This window comes from Lepisosteus oculatus, chromosome 20 (assembly GCF_040954835.1).
Source record: "Lepisosteus oculatus isolate fLepOcu1 chromosome 20, fLepOcu1.hap2, whole genome shotgun sequence".
NCBI lineage: Eukaryota > Metazoa > Chordata > Actinopteri > Semionotiformes > Lepisosteidae > Lepisosteus > Lepisosteus oculatus.
In genome coordinates, this window is record NC_090715.1 from 4757235 (window position 1) to 4775126 (window position 17892).

The 17892-nt window shown below is 39.3% G+C and overlaps 1 protein-coding gene across 2 annotated transcripts; it reads left to right on the top strand.

The window, feature by feature from the left end:
* The first annotated feature begins 867 nt into the window (after nucleotides 1-867).
* Nucleotides 868-17650, top strand: LOC102697000 (adhesion G-protein coupled receptor G5-like). 2 transcript variants are annotated; one of them, XM_015368416.2, is made up of 15 exons: nucleotides 868-974; nucleotides 2111-2245; nucleotides 3733-3828; nucleotides 4546-4794; nucleotides 5828-5999; nucleotides 6937-7084; nucleotides 8115-8240; nucleotides 9569-9685; nucleotides 9803-9839; nucleotides 10542-10636; nucleotides 11291-11409; nucleotides 12204-12472; nucleotides 14209-14332; nucleotides 15058-15338; nucleotides 16591-17650. In XM_015368416.2, exons 3-15 carry the CDS (start codon nucleotides 3741-3743, stop codon nucleotides 16746-16748), a joined length of 1983 nt encoding a protein of 660 aa, XP_015223902.1. In that variant the 5' UTR covers nucleotides 868-974; nucleotides 2111-2245; nucleotides 3733-3740; the 3' UTR covers nucleotides 16749-17650. The 2 variants fall into 2 exon arrangements, with proteins under 2 accessions (XP_015223902.1, XP_069037441.1); XM_069181340.1 differs by lacking the exon at nucleotides 2111-2245.
* Nucleotides 17651-17892: the final 242 nt, after the last annotated feature.

Below are 17892 nucleotides of genomic sequence, written 5' to 3' on the forward strand. Positions count from 1 at the left end.
AAGAGCTTTAATATATAAAGTTGAACCCATCAATAAACATTACTTTTTCTACTAAAAGTCTTGTTCTATACTCATCATTGTATTCCATATAATCCTACACCCATGTGGAGATGTACCTGACCATTAAATTAAATGTGAATTCATTCAGAACATTCAAATTAAATATTAGGCACACTGGTTATTTTCACAGCACAGAGTGCCATTATCTTTTGATTGGTCACACCAGGCTTTCAAGTGTTATTCGGAAAGGAGTGTGAATTCGGTATGTTGCAGTAAGTCAATGTTGTTTTTCTTCAATACAATGGCAGCCCCCAATAAGTGATAGACAGGGCAAGCAGCCTAAAATGTTTATTTTACCTGGAATGGCCCTTAGTTAAATTAAACCTAATAAATATTGCAGTACAATTTACACCTTTTTTCAACACAAAAGGCTCAAACATGGAAATTAATTTAAGCAATTCAGGCGTAGTTCCTGAGTTGAACAAAACAGGCTTTAAAGATTTGAATTCCCATCTTCCTCCTGAAAGTCATAGTTTAGTCTGTGTGTAAATACCTGTTTACTGTGAAAAAATGAACACATTGCCCCCAGACATTTGCATTACACAAACAGTTACGTCAAAACTTCTTCCATCTGACCGGTGGCATGAGACAGGTCATTGTGTTCACCACACTTACGTTAATAACATTTCCTTTCATAGCTAGGTCTCACATTTGCATGGAATTGTTTGTGTATTTTATCATTAGAAAATCGCTTCATAACAGGCAAGGTAATCTACACTGACAGACAATAGGAAGCTGTGAACTTCAAGCCCGCCTGGTATTTAAATCCATGTATGCAAATTCCCGCATATCAGAACGCGCCTCCTGCCTAGGCGAGTTCACTAGTGGAAGACGAACATGACAGTGAGGGATTTACATCAAATGGGGATAGTAGAATAGAGTTCAGTCTTTGGGTGAAAAAACAATTTTGCAAGGTAAGTTTGGAGTTTCGCAATACAGGCTGATGAGATTCTTCAGGTGAGATCGATGTGACATGGGAAGCTACCACAGATCATGTAGACGCACAGCTTCTTGCTTAACAACCATAAAACGGCTGCTTTAAGGGTGGAGCCTGAAGTGCTTAATCTAAGTATGGTTCATAATTATTCCAGAATAATTCAGAAAACAAATTGCGAAGTGACTGACACTACGATTGGCACAAGCAATGTTGAGGTAATACCTTTTCAATGTAATACTGATGGAATGTTAATGAGGTAATGTTTTCTTTTGCGGTATTGTTGATCCTGGGCTGGGAACAGCATAGAGTGGTGGTGAGGGTCTGGATAACTGAATGCCTGTGGGTTCAAGCGGCCCAGTCTGGATACTGGGGCTCTCCTCCTGAACAAGGTATCCTGCCCTACATCACTTGCTCCAGCTCAAGCAGGTGTACAAGTGGGTGCCAGCATTTCCATTCTAGGTGGAGAGTTACATAGTCTTAGTCGTCCTAATGCTACAGAAACCAGGATCAGCTCTGGGATAATGAATCTCTAGGCTTGAGTTGGGACCTTGCTTGGTTTTCGCAATTATAAATCCATTCATGTTTAGCATTATCTATGCATGGCACAGAAGTGAAAAGTACCAGGCATTTACCAGAGGCTGTACAGTATGTATTAAGAAAATCACAGAAAAATATTACCTCAGAAAATGCGGTCTTGGAAATTCAAATACTATAAATAATGAATGCTGTGAATATTATACTGTATATACAATTTGATACAGTACTAAACATTCAATCCCCAATAAAAATGAAAGGATTTCTGTTTCTTGTTATGTGAGTTACATCCTTATCGATGTTCGAGTAAGGTGGGGTTTGCTTGGTTCACCATATCTAAACACTCACAAAAGAGGACATTCCATAAAGAGGGGGGAGTATTTGTACCTGTATAGCATTATACTCAGCATTATACACCTCTTCAGTCTCCTTCCTGCTAATGTAACATTGTGCACTTCTCTTTTCCCAACTTCAGATATCCTCCTGATGAATTTTTTTAGATCTGGCAGAGGAGGAGTCGTGGTCTGACTATTAAAAATACAGTTTATTTGTCTCTGAAGAGTTTTTTCTACTTTGCAGAGTGACTTATTTATTAGTTCAGGTGGGTAGCTGCGTCAGCATGCGTAGGCTGCAAAGGAACAAGTAATAGGTTTATTCCATGCTGAAAAAAAGAAGAAAGAGAACACAACGTTTCGGCCGTGGAGCCTTCTTCAGGTGTGAGCAGACTTATTTATTATATAGGCAATGAATAGGCTGGATTTGTGACAAGTGCGTGTCAATGTGTATCACAGTTCTGGAAGTGAAAATGTTAGTCGTTACCTCTAGTTTGGGCGTAAAAATGAGAACAAAGGCGTTAACACCAGAACAACATGTTGTTCATTGAGGCTTGTGGTTAAAGTAAACAGCAGACACATACAGTTCATATGAACACAAATCCTTCATAAAGTGTAACAATAGTAGCCATGAATCTTATAAATGTATTTCATTTTTTTTTTCTTTTTCTTACCGATGAGATTCGACTCACAAGTGAATGCGGATATTGTTTTACTTTGTGTTTTTGATGTAACAGATTTTATTAATTTTGTTTTAGGTTGAAATGGCAATGCCTGCTCATGTAACTGGCCCACCTGAACAAGTGGGAGGATTACTGTGATGTGTTAGGGGGTTGAGAGTTAATGGAATAAGAGGGAGAAGACAGTATTTTTAGGTCTTGTGCTGATTTTGAGGGTGAAGGATACATATGTTTTTCTGTGTTTAGTATTGTGCCTGTTCTTGTTGCCTCTATGTGGTGGTCTACGTAATTCTAGGATTTTTGCATCTGTCTGTCATTTCCCTGTAAATAAACCAGATTTGTTCCTTTTTGAAATTGTGATGATTTTTAACCTTCAGCAATTTCTCTCCCACTTTGAAAGTCCACTAAATAGGCAAATAAACATCAGTATACTGAAGTAGACGTGATTCTGTTGAATTTACAAAAACGTACTTGTAAATTTGATTAAGAGCAGACAACCACTGCCCAGCCCACTTGGTAGTTAGTAGTTAATTGAGGCAAGGCTCCGAGTCCAGCCGGTGGTACTGTGGCTAAGGCTCTGACCCTGTGTCTGGAAAGTTGCTGGTTCAAACCCTGCTAGCGGCAGAGGAATCCTACTCCGTTGGGCCCCTGAACAAGGCCCTTAACCCCAACTGCTCCAGGGGTGCTGTACAATGGCTGACCCAGTGCTCTGACCCCCAGTGTCTCTCCATGTCTGTGTGTCTCATGGAGAGAAAGCTGGGGTATGTGAAAAAGATGAATTCCCAAAGCAAGAAATTGTATATGGCAAATAAAGTGATCTTAATCTCTTATCTTATACAGTATCTTATGGCTGTATAGAACCCCCCCAAAAGATCTCTATACAGGTTAAAAATGAGTGTAATTCTTTTCACCCACCTTGCCCATTTAAATGTTTATTTAGCAGTTTACTGATCTGAGGATCACCGCCTTTATCCAGGAGAATCCCAGGATACTGGTTTTAAGAACATGGTGGCTAGTCTGCTTCAGACACCCACTTTATTAGCTGAAACAGTGGCTGATGTTTACAATGCTCTTTTATCCTCACACATGCTTGTTTCGTCATGAAGCACGCCACTGAGGCTTTCAGTAGGGCAATGCAAAGACTCGGCAAATGAAATAATTTCACTCTTCCTATTCCCCTCCTCTACAGACACAACAATGGTGAACATAAGGAACACAGTGAGGTCTTTCTATTTGGTCACCATCACAACCTTTATGTGCACCATCTGTTTCTCAAGAAGTAAAGGTATGTAATAAATTAGAAGATGATATTTGGGTTGGATTGTGCATCATTCTGTGTTAACCTCCTTGCTTTCCTTGAAGCAAGCTTCTCCAAAAAGAATTGTATTCAGATCGTCTTGCACATTTCTAGGTGTAGATGAACAGATTTTTGTTTAGTTTCATAATCGTTTGATAGCTGAGTCTAGTGTTCACTTGTGAAAGCTTCCACTTGAGACTTGTTATGGCTAGTTTATGATGGATCTTGACTGTCTTACTGGTAATTAAAATGCAGATATTCTTGTGAACTATTATTTTTCTTTATTCTTACTTGTAGTCACTTTCTATTAACACAGCAGACCTAAGTACTGTAAATGATGACTCTGTAACTGAGAATCAAATAGTGCTAATTTGCAAAACGTGCTCAGTGTGTTACCATGTACTGTACGCCTGCTGGAAGAGAATGTTGATTCCCGATTAAGAAGGTAATAGAACTTGACATTGTACTCCACTGTCTGAAATATTAATTTTTCGAGTGATGTTTTTCAGACAAATATTACTTCTGCGAAACTTTACACCATGACAACATTAATACAACAGCGTTTTACTTTACGAGTCAACCTAACTGAATTGTGTTTGTACATGAACTGCATGCAACATTAGTGGCTGAACAACATCTAATTAGATGCTGTGTCCTTTGAATGCTACCTAATAAGCATTTGTCCCTCTTCCTTTTGTTTTTCAGAAAATGCGGCTATGTGTTACAATAGAAATACTTCAGAACTTACCTTCAATGCGACGTTAAATACATTGACTTTAATTCTTAAAGAGACTTTCACTAGTCCAACAGTGACATGCAAATTCAATGGAACAGACTGTTTCATAGATTGCACAAAAGTTTCTCAAAAAATAAACTCAACATTAGCCAACTGCAGCCAAATGCAGATATCCAGTAATCAGGGGAATTCATTTTTCACAGTGGCGTCTGAAAATTGTAAGTATTCATTAACATTTTTCAAAGTAGTTTTTTCAGTACCTGTGTTGGCATCCTGTCCAGAGTGTATCCTGCTTTGCACCCAATATTTCCCAGGATAGCCTCCATGGCACCTTCACCCTGAACTGGATAAGTGCTTATTGAAAGTGATATGATGATGACGTGTTTACCGTATATAAGTTAACACCTCCAAACGCACATCTAGCGTAATTATATCAGATATAACTGATGCACTGACAAGAGGTCAGTACTGTACATGTTCACTGCTCACGTGCAAACATGCTCATACTCACCTATAAGGCTCCACAGACTTGGCACCTCAGTACCTGTCTGATTTACTATTGTGCCACCTTCCAGCCAAGCAAAGTTAGTTAGTCTATTTCTACTCTCCTGTCTGTATATTATAGGGGACAGGGCCGTGTCCTGCTGCACCCCAAAGCTCTAGAATTCTATCCCAAACGATATCAGAGAATCACCTTCCCTGAAGACTTTTAAATCAAGACTCAAAACCTTCTTCTTTAGAAGAGCTTTTATTTAATTGGTTCTGTGTTTGCACCTTTGCTTTCTTACTGGATTCCAAACCCTTATTGTAATTGTGTAATTCTGCTGTCTCCTCTCATTGTGTGCTTTTCTTCTAACTGTAAAGTACTTTGAGAAGCCACTTTTAAAGGTGCAATATGAAATAAAGTTTATTATTACTAAAAGTCCCCCTTGTGAGAAATTACTTGATTCACCTAATAAACAAAATGATTACCAGTTTCAAATTAAAGCTAAAATTACTTTTATCTGTCACTGTATATATCTGTTATCTCCCCCCAGCAATACTATTTCTTCCAGGTTATAGGTAACGTAAGAATAGTTACAGACCAAAGCAATATATATTGCTATATTGCCTGTTAGGCAGTTAGTAGTTCTGCTGTTTCTTGAAGGAAACAGGGTTTCAGCTTCAACAACAGACCTGAAAAACTTGTTCCATACTCTCTTGGTTTTAAATGCACTTCAATTTTGTATTCCTGATTATATCTTTCTGCAGGGAATACGAGTTCTACTTGTAACATTACTGTTTGCAATGAATCGGACATAACTAATACTCTAAACAGTCTCAAAAACAATCCCAATGTATTGGATGTAATACAAAAGCTTCCAATATTGAAAAAATCCTGCAACTTCACGGAAGATTTGAACAACACATACACGTACAATGAGTAAGTTTGTATAAAATAATATTCAGTTACCACTACTTTTTCAACTTGCATATGTTATATTGTACCAGCAAAACTTACCTTAAGCATTGTGAATATTACAAGTGTCCAATTACATTACTATCAAAAATGAAACAGTAACAAAACTGGGAACACTGGGATTGTTTTAATTACAGGAGGTGAATCTGAGATTACTGCAGCATAAGTGAATTCATAACATTGTGACTATGGGGCAGATCTCTTACTAGGATTCAGTATAAAGCTGAAATTCAGGAACCCTCATGCAATGTGAATCACTCAAAAAGTGAGATCTGTATCCATTCATTTACAGTAGGTGCCCACATTTTCTGTATGATTGTTATGTTGTGAGGAAACAAAGCAACAATGCAACGAACAACACAGAAAGAAAGGTCTACCCATCGGCCTTGCTTAGGTGACAAACTCCTCCCTAACAGAAGAGCTCAGAAATCCCCATCAGATAGCAGGACTTAGAGGATGGAAGACTGAGCAGCTTGGAAAGAATCTGACCTCCTCTGTATTATACACATTTCCCATTTAAAAAGAACAGGAAGGCAGTCAACTCCAGGCCTATTCATATCTCTTCCAGTGCACATCAATCACAGCTCTGACATAAAGAAAACATAGATTTGCCATTTTCCTTTCCTGGATATGTAGGTCAGACCTAAGAGAATGAAGACCAATTGTATAGTTTTGGGACAATAATTGTGAATAATCACAGAACATACGATTTTAGGACAAACCTCCACAGGGTGAAATTTGCATTTAACACACAAATCAGGAATATCTGGAATAGCTAGAGAACATTGGACACTAACATGCTTTGCATCTGAGGGACCCTGCTAACTGAGTTTATGAGAGACGGCTTGATCACTGTTGTGCCTGCCCTAGCTATTTTTAGTTTAATTTTTTTTGTTCACAGAATCCAGAAAAAGATCATACAGAATGTAATGAATATGGATTTCAGTGGAAATAATATTACTGTCACTACACCAGAAGTAGCAATAGTTGTGTACAAGATGAAGATCACCAGCACAACACCACAAGAAATTGATATTGCTATGCCACAGGTAAAGTGAAATATCACATGTACAGTATACTTAATAGGGTGAAGATTAGCCAACCCTTTCCCACAACACAGCCAAGCAGCTGGAATCAAGGACCTCTCCAAACCTATTATCTCTGACCCTTGATTTCCCTGATCTTTCTGTCTGTCTTTCTTTACTAGGATTCTAGAACTAGTCCAGATAGACATCAGAAGCCAAGATTTCCATAAACCTTCCGTCTTCTCTCAATGAGCCCTTCCCTCTTCTCTCAGAGCCTCTCCATTCATTTACAGATTTCAGCTCTTCACAATTCCCTCCAAGAATCCCAGATCTCTCTTCATCTGGACACTCTCTGCACCAGCTCTGTCCCTCTCCCTCTCCCACTTCTTTCAAATGTTAAATTACAGGTCCATCCTCTTGAGTTTAAAGAAAAGTGAATAATTGTGCCACTGTTGTAGAGTGTATGTGGTTATAGAGGTGAAATATGAAAGGTTTATCAGATTCTTGATAAGCCTAGTTATTCAATCTAAAAAGTATTTTTTATTTTGCATTTCAGGTGATGTAATACTACTGGTATTATGGTACTGTTTTGTTTGTGAAAAATGGTTTAGGGGTTCCCAAATCAGGTCATGCAGTACCCCTATATCCTGTAGTCCTTAAACGAAGCCTAACTTATTGCAATTTTCTATTTGGACTATGTTTTTAAATGTTCTGTCAGCATCTAAAATATTGAATGGAATTTGAAATTGCTATTATTCCCATGTAATTAGTTTTTTATCGACTTCGTGCTCCTACTCTTCTGTCAGCTCATGGTGATATTTCCATGAAAGCTCCTTTCTCTAATGAGAGTCTCCTTTCTCGATATGTGGGTCTGGTTGACTTTGTGTTTCAATCTGTACCTCTCGTGCGAGAACAAAACGTGGACATGCTTCTCCACTGTTTGCGCTCTCTGAGTGACTGCTTTCAAGGCACTGAAACAAAGTGAAAAACCTGAAGTTACTTATCAACTTCTTTTGCATTGATTTAAAAATGTAATTGCTCTTCATTTCTATAGGTCTCTACTACGAAAAAAGCTTACACACCAGAAATACGGTTTCCCCTGGAAGCACTTTCTAAAAACAACAATAATACAGAAAAAAGAGTTGCGGTGGCATGTTTTGAATCAGCAGATCAGTTCAAGGTACAGTGCATTTAAATTGTCAACATGTTTTGTTTAAAGACGAGGTATCATTTTAAACACTGATAAAATTTGAGGAGAGCAGCACAGTGGTGCAGGGGTTAGCACTGTTAACTCACCCTGGGGTCAGTGGGCCCAGGGTTCAATTCCGGACCTGGGGTGCCATCTTTGCGGAGTTCGTATGTTCTCCTCATGTTCGTGTGGGTTTCCTCTGGGTGCTGCGTTTTCCTTCCACGGTCCAAAAACATAATCGTAGGTTAATTGGCTAATGGGAAAACTGTCCATGATGTGAGTATGTGCTTGTCTGTGTCTGTTTGTGCCCTGCTATGGATTGGTATCCCTTCCAGGGTGTACCCTGCTTTGTCCCCATTCCTCGCCCAGATAGGCTCTGGCTCCCTTGAGACCCTAGAATGGATAGAGCAGTTAGAATATGGATGGATGGGAAGTTTATCTGTATTTTCCATTCATTTTACATGCATCTGCCTCCCACCCTTCTCTGTCAAAACCTGGTGTGCATCCTTTTTGTTTCATTTGATGCCATTGTTTCAAGAGGGTTAGGTAATTAAGAGGTTAGTTTATAATAATTTTATAGATTTTAATATATATTTTAATAAAAGGGCTTTTGTGTTTTCAGATTTTCTGCCTTTAAGTGTACTTTGTTTCTTTACTGTCATTTAAGTCTGGGAAGTTCAGTCCCTGTCATGCAATACGAAATGCGTCTAATAATAAAAAATTCTTACACTTATATAGCGCTTTTCTGGACACTCCACTCAAAGCGCTTTACAGGTAATGGGGACTCCCCTCCACCAACACCAATGTGCAGCATCCACCTGAATGATGCGACGGCAGCCATAGTGCGCCAGAACACTCACCACACACCAGCTCTCAGTGGGGAGGAGTAATGAAGCCAATTCATAGATGGGGATTATTAGGAGGCCACGATTGGTAAAGTCCGTGGGGAAATATGGCCAGGACACAAGGTTACATATCTACTCCTTTCGACAGACGCCTTGGGATTTTTAATGACCACAGAGAGGCAGGACCTCAGTTTTACATCTCATCCGAAGGAAGGTGCCTTTTTACAGTCTAGGGTTGCCATCACTAGGACCCACATAGACCGCAGGGTGACCACCCCCTGCTGGCCCCACTAAACACTTCTTACAGCAGCAACCTTAGCTTTCCCAGGAGGTCTCCCATCCAGGTCCTGGCCAGGCTCATACTGCTGAGCTTCTGTGGGTTGCCAGATGAGAGTTGCAGCCTTCCATCTTAGATACTTTTACAAATATGCATTTAATAGCTGGGATCTGTACTATCCCTCTCTATCTTTACAGACTGCAGCTGGTGAGGAAGTGAGGAGCATGGTCATACAAATAGAAGTGGTTGGTGAAACTATTTCTGGACTGAAAAACCCACTTACATTGAATTTCCCTCTCTACAACAAAACTGATGTAAGTATCCCCACTGTCAAAATTGCAGCATTTTAAGTTTTTTTGTTGTTCTAAGGCTTTGTTTTTAATATAATTTTAATTTTTTAATTTGTTTTTAATTTGTTCTCTCTTTGACAGGCAAATTACACAGAAACATGTAAATTCTACAATTCAGGTAAATGTTTAAAGCAATTTAAAATCCTTTAAAAGTTATACTGTTTGTAATTCCAACATATTGCAAACCCTTTAATGACACCCTGTCCAGGATAACTGCTTTTTCATATTTAAGATGATCTTCCCTTTTTTCAAAATAAATTAAAGAGGAAAAGCTGCTTATTCTATAGGTGCTAAGAGAGGGAAGCTATGTTTTTTCCTTTTTAAACTGTAGTCTTTCCCTGCAATTTAGATTACTTCAGGTTCTGTAAAATAATTCATTAGGTGACATAGTACATAAGGAAGATTAAACACTATTCGAAGTACTTACTTTCTTGAAACAGACATAATGTATTCATACAAAGTTATTAATCAAGCTTGACTTTAAGGTGTATAGCATTCATTTACATGTACAGCGATATCATTTACAGTTTATAATACAAGATCTGCCAAAACTGAAAGAAATATCAAATATCAGTTTTGTTGGGCTTAAATATCTCTGAAATTCAGTTGCAGCTTTTATCCAATGTATTAAGAAAGTGAACAATGGCAATTTGTTTGAATGTTTTTTCATAGAAAAACGTCAGGTTGGGACCACCTTTTTAACTATGAGACATACAGAGATTCTATGAATGGATTACTATTAAGACTATTTAAGACTAGATGTATTACGTTGTATGTGAGTACAGAGTTGTTCATGTCTTTAAAACTACCCCCTTTCCAGAGTCAGTATGGAGCACTGATGGATGTAATACCAATAAAACAAACACTACCGTCATTTGTACCTGCAACCACATGACACCATTTGCAGTCCTCATGGTACTCCCATTCCTTTTTACTTTTCTGGTGTTTTGTGTTTTTATGATTTACTGGCTGTGCATATTTGGAAACCCTATACCTCAGATTTTAAATCACGTTATGGGACATTGTGATTATGGGGCAGCATGAATACCTGGATAGGCATAATGTCAATGTGTAGCTCCCAAATCAAGTTTTCTTGCCCTGTGATCTCTGAATGTTCACTTGTAGATGATTAGCAAAAATTAGCCTGGGTGTTAAAAAGTAGATGTTTTGTTTTTTATACAAAAGCTACTGCAATTGCACATTTAAACTTTCCTATGAAATTGTTGTATTTCAGATTAGCTAGCTTGTAGCCTCACATATATTCTACAATGATTTTTTAATAATAGTCAGAACAGCGATAACGAGAAATTATCTATGTATAACCATAGACAATACAGAATTGTGTCACCCCCTGTAGTCCTGTCAGTTCCCAAATAAAATTACACAATAATGATACTGAAACTCCATGATTATTAAATGGGCTTCCTTGAAGAAGTCATTTGAATTGGAATTCTACCATATTTTCATCAAGACCCCACACCCCAGCTAAAATAAAAGAATAAGAACAACCTTTCAGAGTCAATAATACTTGCAGAAAACAACTAAACATACATTGGCATTTCTCCACAGGTCCCTGTGGGTAAAATCAGTGAGCCAGACTGGCAGATTCTGTCAGTTCTCAGCTACATCGGTTGTGGGCTGTCAGCAGGGTTTACTGCTATTTCAGTCTTAACTTACTTCATACTCAGGTCAGTGCTTCAGTGCTTGCATTTTCTGTTTTGTCTCAAACTATGTTATTGCGGTTCAGTGTAATAGTTAGCGTTCGATCTTAGTTGTCACTTAACAATGCCTTAGGCCATGAATGCATTTATACACATACATATTATTGTACAAGTTCAAATTCTTTTTCTTATTGATGACTTCATGTTGTTCTGTTCTTAATTTGTCCCTGTGTACTTGTCCTTCAGTGTACTGCTGTCCTGTAAAGGTTGGAAGCATGAATTTAGAATTGCCCCTTCTCTTAGACCCCAGGACCTTATAATCAGAGGTTGTCAGTAGGCTTGGCTATCCAAGCTCCACAGGTCACTGCAGCATGGAAGGACAAGGGAATCCTGGCCAAGAGTTATACCCTGGGCCTTGGGGAATCCCAGGTACTGTACAGTAGGCTGTTAAGCCCAGCCAGATATTAGGGCAGCAGCTGCAAGGTGGGCAGCAAGCAAAATAGGTTTATTAATTACAGCCAAAACATATGTGGCACAGGGAACACCTACAGTGATATTAAGCAATGCTCTGAAAAAACAACTTAGATGTTGTTTAATTCTAAAGAAAAAAAGTGAATAGTTTTTTAAACAAACTTTTAAATTGACTATAACAAGAGACCACCACTCGTGCAAAACCATAGGAGTAGTATTGCATATGCGTACTGGATTGCCTGTTGGCAACAGGAGAGATTACGATGAAATGACTTGCTTGTTCTATGGTGAGGAAAGTCAGGGGCCTTGTAAGAAATCAATAACATGGGCAAAATCTGTTTGCCGCCCAGGAGCCCTAAACGAGATCACTCCTACACCATCCACGTGTGTCTGAGCGCTGCGCTGTACATGCTAAACATGACCTTCCTTCTGAACGAGTGGCTAACCAGCAAGGCAATGAGCACGCTCTGCACTTTCATTGCTGTCTTCATGCACTACTCCCTGCTCTCCTGCTTCACCTGGATGGCCATCGAGGCAGTGCACCTGTACCTGCTCATGATCAAAGTCTTCAACACGTACATTCGGCACTACATCTCCAAGCTGTCTGTGGCCGGATGGGGTAAGAGAGCATGATGGACAGTCATGCAGTTTGAGCAATTTCTGTGGACCTCTACAGCAGTGGCTCTCAAAGTGTGGTCCGTGGATCACTGGTCCGCGAGCGTGCGCCAGGTGGTCTGCGGGCTGACCTACTCATCCTTCTTAAAGCATGTCTAAGCAGCTCCATTCTTCACATTAACTTTTTAAGTAATAAAAACATTTGCAAAATATGCAATTTTGTTCATAAAATTATTAGTACTTTCATAAAATGTAATTCAATTTTAATTTAAGGCCATTAATAGGTGATGATTTTTACAGGGTAAGAAGTGGACGTAGGCATAGGAGGTCCACCGCATCTATGACTTGGTGCAAGTGGTCCGTTGACCATAGAGCTTAGAGAACCACTGCTCTACAGCACAGCAAAATCAACCAGGCTTACTAGTTTTGGGACAGAAAAAAGTCCCAAAATCATACCTCTTGAATGATTGCAGGTGCTGTAAATGTCTGCACGCATTATGTGATTCATTAGTCATGCAAATGAAGCTCGTTAAATTGGTTTGGAATCGACTGTGCTCTAACTTGGATGGGAACAGCGCGTTAGTGTTGTTGAAAACGTCTGCGATTCCTTGATGGCTCTTGACACACTGATGGGAACCCGCAGAGGATCACTCTGGGTAGAGTAGGCTTGGCTTTAAATTGAAAAAGAAAAGCCAGTGGAAGAAAACCCTGCGCCGTTAATGGAGGAAAGTAAAAAAGAAATACCAAAGAGGTTTGGAATGTTCTGTGAAGTGTCAATTAGGAGGCTCTTAGTGGCTCTTATTAGATTCCAAAAAATCAAAATGAAGGAAGGGCATGGGAGTTCCAACAAATAACTTAGCAAGAGCTCCCAAGGCAATGTGCAGGTTTAACTAAGAAGAAAGCAATAGTACACAGCCCTTTTCTGCATGCTGTGTCCTCCTGTGACAACAAACTTCCTGTCTGACAGAGCAGATGTTCTTATCAAGCTCCTGATGATAAGGCCTAGCTGCTTGCTACAGCTCATCCCAGAGAGATGGACATCCTTAGGTTGCCATGTCAGGTCTGTGAGGTGGGTCATCAGGTACCCCTCATTTATTAATGTCAACGGGTGCTGATGACAGTGTGTTGCATTGCAGAAGAGAGAGCCCTGTGTAGGTGGTTTGGTGATCAACTGTTAAATGCTTTAGTCCCCAGTGGGTGTGCACTTTGCAGTACACCAACAAGCGAATGACAAAAGCACACAGGGAGGTAATGTATTTCCTTGCTGCAACATCACATTTCTCACTTCTGCCTTCCCTAATTCTACCTTCATTGTGACATGGACTCACACCCACTTATCTGGCTTGTTTAACTTCCTCTATAGTTAAATTGAAGGTACCACACCTCCCCCACAACACTTTCTGTGACATGACATGTGGTCTCTACACCTCCATGAGCTGATGAGGAATCTCTGTGTCCCGTCCTTCTGCAGCCAGAAGTCTAGTCATGCTGTCCACCTCACTGCTTAACCACACTTACACTAGGCCATCTTTATGCTGGTGCAGCTCATTACTATTGGTTGGTGGGTCCATGACAGAGCTGACAATGATGTTGCAGTGCTCTACTTGTTCAAAACTAGTGGCTGAACCTGTTTTTCAACTGTGAGAGAGATTTGTAGCCTTACGTATTCAAATCCTTATACATTGGTTTTCAAATTCTAAAACTCTGACCATAGCATTTCACAATTTCTTCCATTGACAGGGATCCCTGCAGTTATAGTTGGAATATCAATGGCTCTTAATGGGAAATATGAGATCTATGGTGTCCTTAGCACTTCATTAATAACCAGTAATGCATCAGCATCGAGTCAGTCAAAACATCAAGTGTAAGTAATCTTGTGTATATTTTAGAGAAATTCTTGTGAAGACCTTCCACATAAAATATGATGTGTTTCTGAAGTTCTGAGAGACAATAATATAGAAGATTAAAGATAGAGGACCACAGGAAAATGGCTGTTTTAAAGAGTCAATTCCTAATTAATGTTTTCCTCAAGCAGAAATTATTTTAAAATATAATACACATGTTTGCCAGCAGTTCACCTACTCACTCTCTTTGGGAAAAATGATCTGTTTTACATAACTTGAACCACATATTCTAAATGAGGTTAATATCAAATTAAATAATTCTGGTATGTGTCTGTGGTGGACTGATGTTGTCAATTTGGATTTGTCCATAAAATGTGTGGACAATGTGTGATGTGTGGACTTTGTGGATGTGTAGTTATAATAAGTGAAATTTCTGGAAAAGGCCACTGTTGCAGATATGAAGTTACTGTTCTTGTGAATGTGATATTATGTTAAGTTTTTGCCTGTCAGCCTCAATTTATTGTCAGCTCTTCAATACTCTGGCTGCCACTGGCACCACAGCTTTTCTGCAAATCTCTATATCCTGTAGGAAGCCACATGGCCCAGAATTCAAATTCTAATAGAAGTACTAGAACATTCTGTATACTGTCGGTATTAAGACAAACTTGAGTCTACTGCAAATGGGAACCTCAAGAGTTAAGCAAAGGCACTGCTTAAAGATTTTCTTTTTGTGATTGCCAAACAGGTGCTGGATTATGAACCAGAACTTCCTGTACGGAGTTAACATTGCCTACTTCGGAATCATATTCCTGTTCAACATGGGGATCCTGATCACAGTGGCTGTCAAGATTGGCCAGCTGCGCAGGTTTGGCAAATCTTCAGACAAGGGTGTTCTCTGGAAAGACATGTGCACTGTGACAGGCCTGACCTGTCTGCTGGGGACCACCTGGGGCCTGGCTTTCTTCGGGCACGGCGTGTTCACTACGCCTGTGTTGTACATGTTCACCATCTTCAACTCTTTGCAAGGTGAGTTCTTTAGGTTTAAAACAGAGAAATGTGTTACCTTACAGAAAGATTAGGAAACTGTATTCATTGACGGGTGCTGGCTCTTTCATTCATTCCTGTCAGTCGGTTACGGTTATGTTTTAGTGGAACTTAGAAATGTTTAAAAAGCCAGAAGTTTGGAGAATAATAAATAATCCTTACACCTATTTAGCGCTTTTCCCTTCACCATAAATGTTAAGCACCAGAAAACTCACCACACTTCAACTATCAGTGGGGAGGAGAGCAGAGTGATGAAGCCAATTCATAAATGGGGATTATTAGGAGGTTACTGGTAAAGTCCAGGGGGAAATATTGTCAGGACACAAGGTTACACCACTACTCCTTTTGAGAAACGCCCTGGGATTTTTAATGACCATGGAGAGTCGGGACCTCGATTTTACATCTTATCTGAAGTGTCCCTGTTACTATACTGGGGTATTAGGACCCACACAGACCGCAGGGAGACCGCCCCCTACTGTTCCCACTAACACCTCTCCCAGCAGCAACCTTAGCTTTCCCAGGAGGTCTCCCATCCTGGTACCAAGAGGCTCACACCTGCTGAGCTTCAGTGGGTTGCCAGCTGTACGCTGCAGGGAGATACAGCTGCTGGCAAAGGAGAACAGCAGGTCCAGTCCATAAAACAATAACATCACTGGACTAAGCTTCCAGAAGTTGGTCTAACCATCTACGTGTTGAGTTTTAGCCATACTTTGAAATGTAATGTTTAGTTTTCCCATTTTAAAACACCCCCCATCCATTCACTTTGTTTGCTTCCACTTTCCCTTGAATGAAACACACACAAGAGTCACCCTCATAGTCTGATCAGGTCCTCTTTTACAGTGGGTGTAATAGATTTCCTAAGAAAGCAAGCTGAGCCTTGATGCGCCTGAGCTCAAGCAGAATTACTTTCTGTATATCTGGGCTCACTAAAGGTTGCTGGTTGCTCAGAAGCAGTAAATAAGCAATAAAACAGGTGTCTGTGACAAATAGTTACTTGATCCAATTAAATCATTCAAAGCCGAGCAAGAAAGACAAAAGGTTTCCTTTGCCCTTCCTAAATCCTGGAATGACCTCCCCTAGCCTGACTGGAGAAATTCAATTTTTGTTTCTTAAATGTAAAGATAGGATTGCGTATTTGGGATCAGTGTTTGAAAAGGCTCTTTTAATTGTGTCATAAACTGTGAGCCCTAGAAAAGGTATAAGCACGTCTTACTCTGTGTTTTCTAACCCACAGGCTTTTTTATATTCCTCTGGACTTGTGCCTCCTCATCAAAGGGGGTAAAAACCAATGACTTTAAGACTAAAAGCTCCTACGCAGGCTGTGAAACAAGCTCCATTGCTAAACCAAAGGAGGTTCTGTTCCCTGAGTTGAACAGTGACCCATACAAATAGCAAAACATGGCGCTTTTCAAAGAATGTTCGTCATTGAGACCAATGACCAATGTTAACCCAACATTATGTATATGTTACACCTCAAAGGACTGACCAGGAACAGGAAGCATTTTCTGTACATTCACATTTAAAACCCCATCAAGCAGAAGTTGCTGAGAAGTAGATAACACATACAGTAATTGCTTCTGTTGCACGTAGCCACATGAATATACTTTGCATATGCCCACTACATTCTAAATTGATGTACTGTAGATTATTGATGTAGCTTTCTGTTTGATGTTCACCTCGAATTTGTGACTGAGTCCTGTATGTAGAAGTAAAAATAACACACCTGTCCCTTAATCATTATGGAATAATTTCTAAAGCTATAGTTAATTCTGAGTCCCATGCTAGTTCTTAAAATACCATGGAAATACCATGGAAAGCAAAGCATAACGTTCTGATCGGAACATATTACATTTTTTCAATAATAAATGTCAAATTGTCTACTTTTATAAGCTTTTCTTAGTAATAATGGATCGCACTTTATTTTAATCTACACCTATAATACAGTGTTGTCACAATTATTAACACTCTGCAAAATAGGCCAGAGGCCTAAAATGTTGTAACAAGAACCAACACTTCACATCTTACCAAGAAATTGAATTCTGGTTTTGATTCAATTTAACACTTATTCTTTTTTGGATTGTTTCTGAAGTCTTGTTTTTCTATAATACTGTACATGCATTATGTAATTAAACACTTGAAACCCTGCTTTTTAAGCTACTAGATATAAATCCTGTTGTAGGCAAATGTAACTTCTGAACTTAAAAAATCTTTGGAATGTTGATTTTGAACATAGACAATCTGTAGGAATATGTAATATGTTACTGTTGTTGTTTAGTTGAGTTGTTATTAAAGAATTTTTCAAGCAATATTTTTCTGTTGAATTTCATTCTAAATCCAGTCTCTAGGCACACTGAAAGGAAATGGCAAGTTGTTTTATTAGTTCTAAAAAGACTTGGGGACAAAACAGTTACCTCTTCCTAAACATAGCGGTCGGAACATGGAAATATTTTGCTATGACATCTGCAGTCCACACAAGAATAAGCCAGTAACATATTTAAATATTGAGGAAGAATATGAAAGGGTGATAACGTTTGTA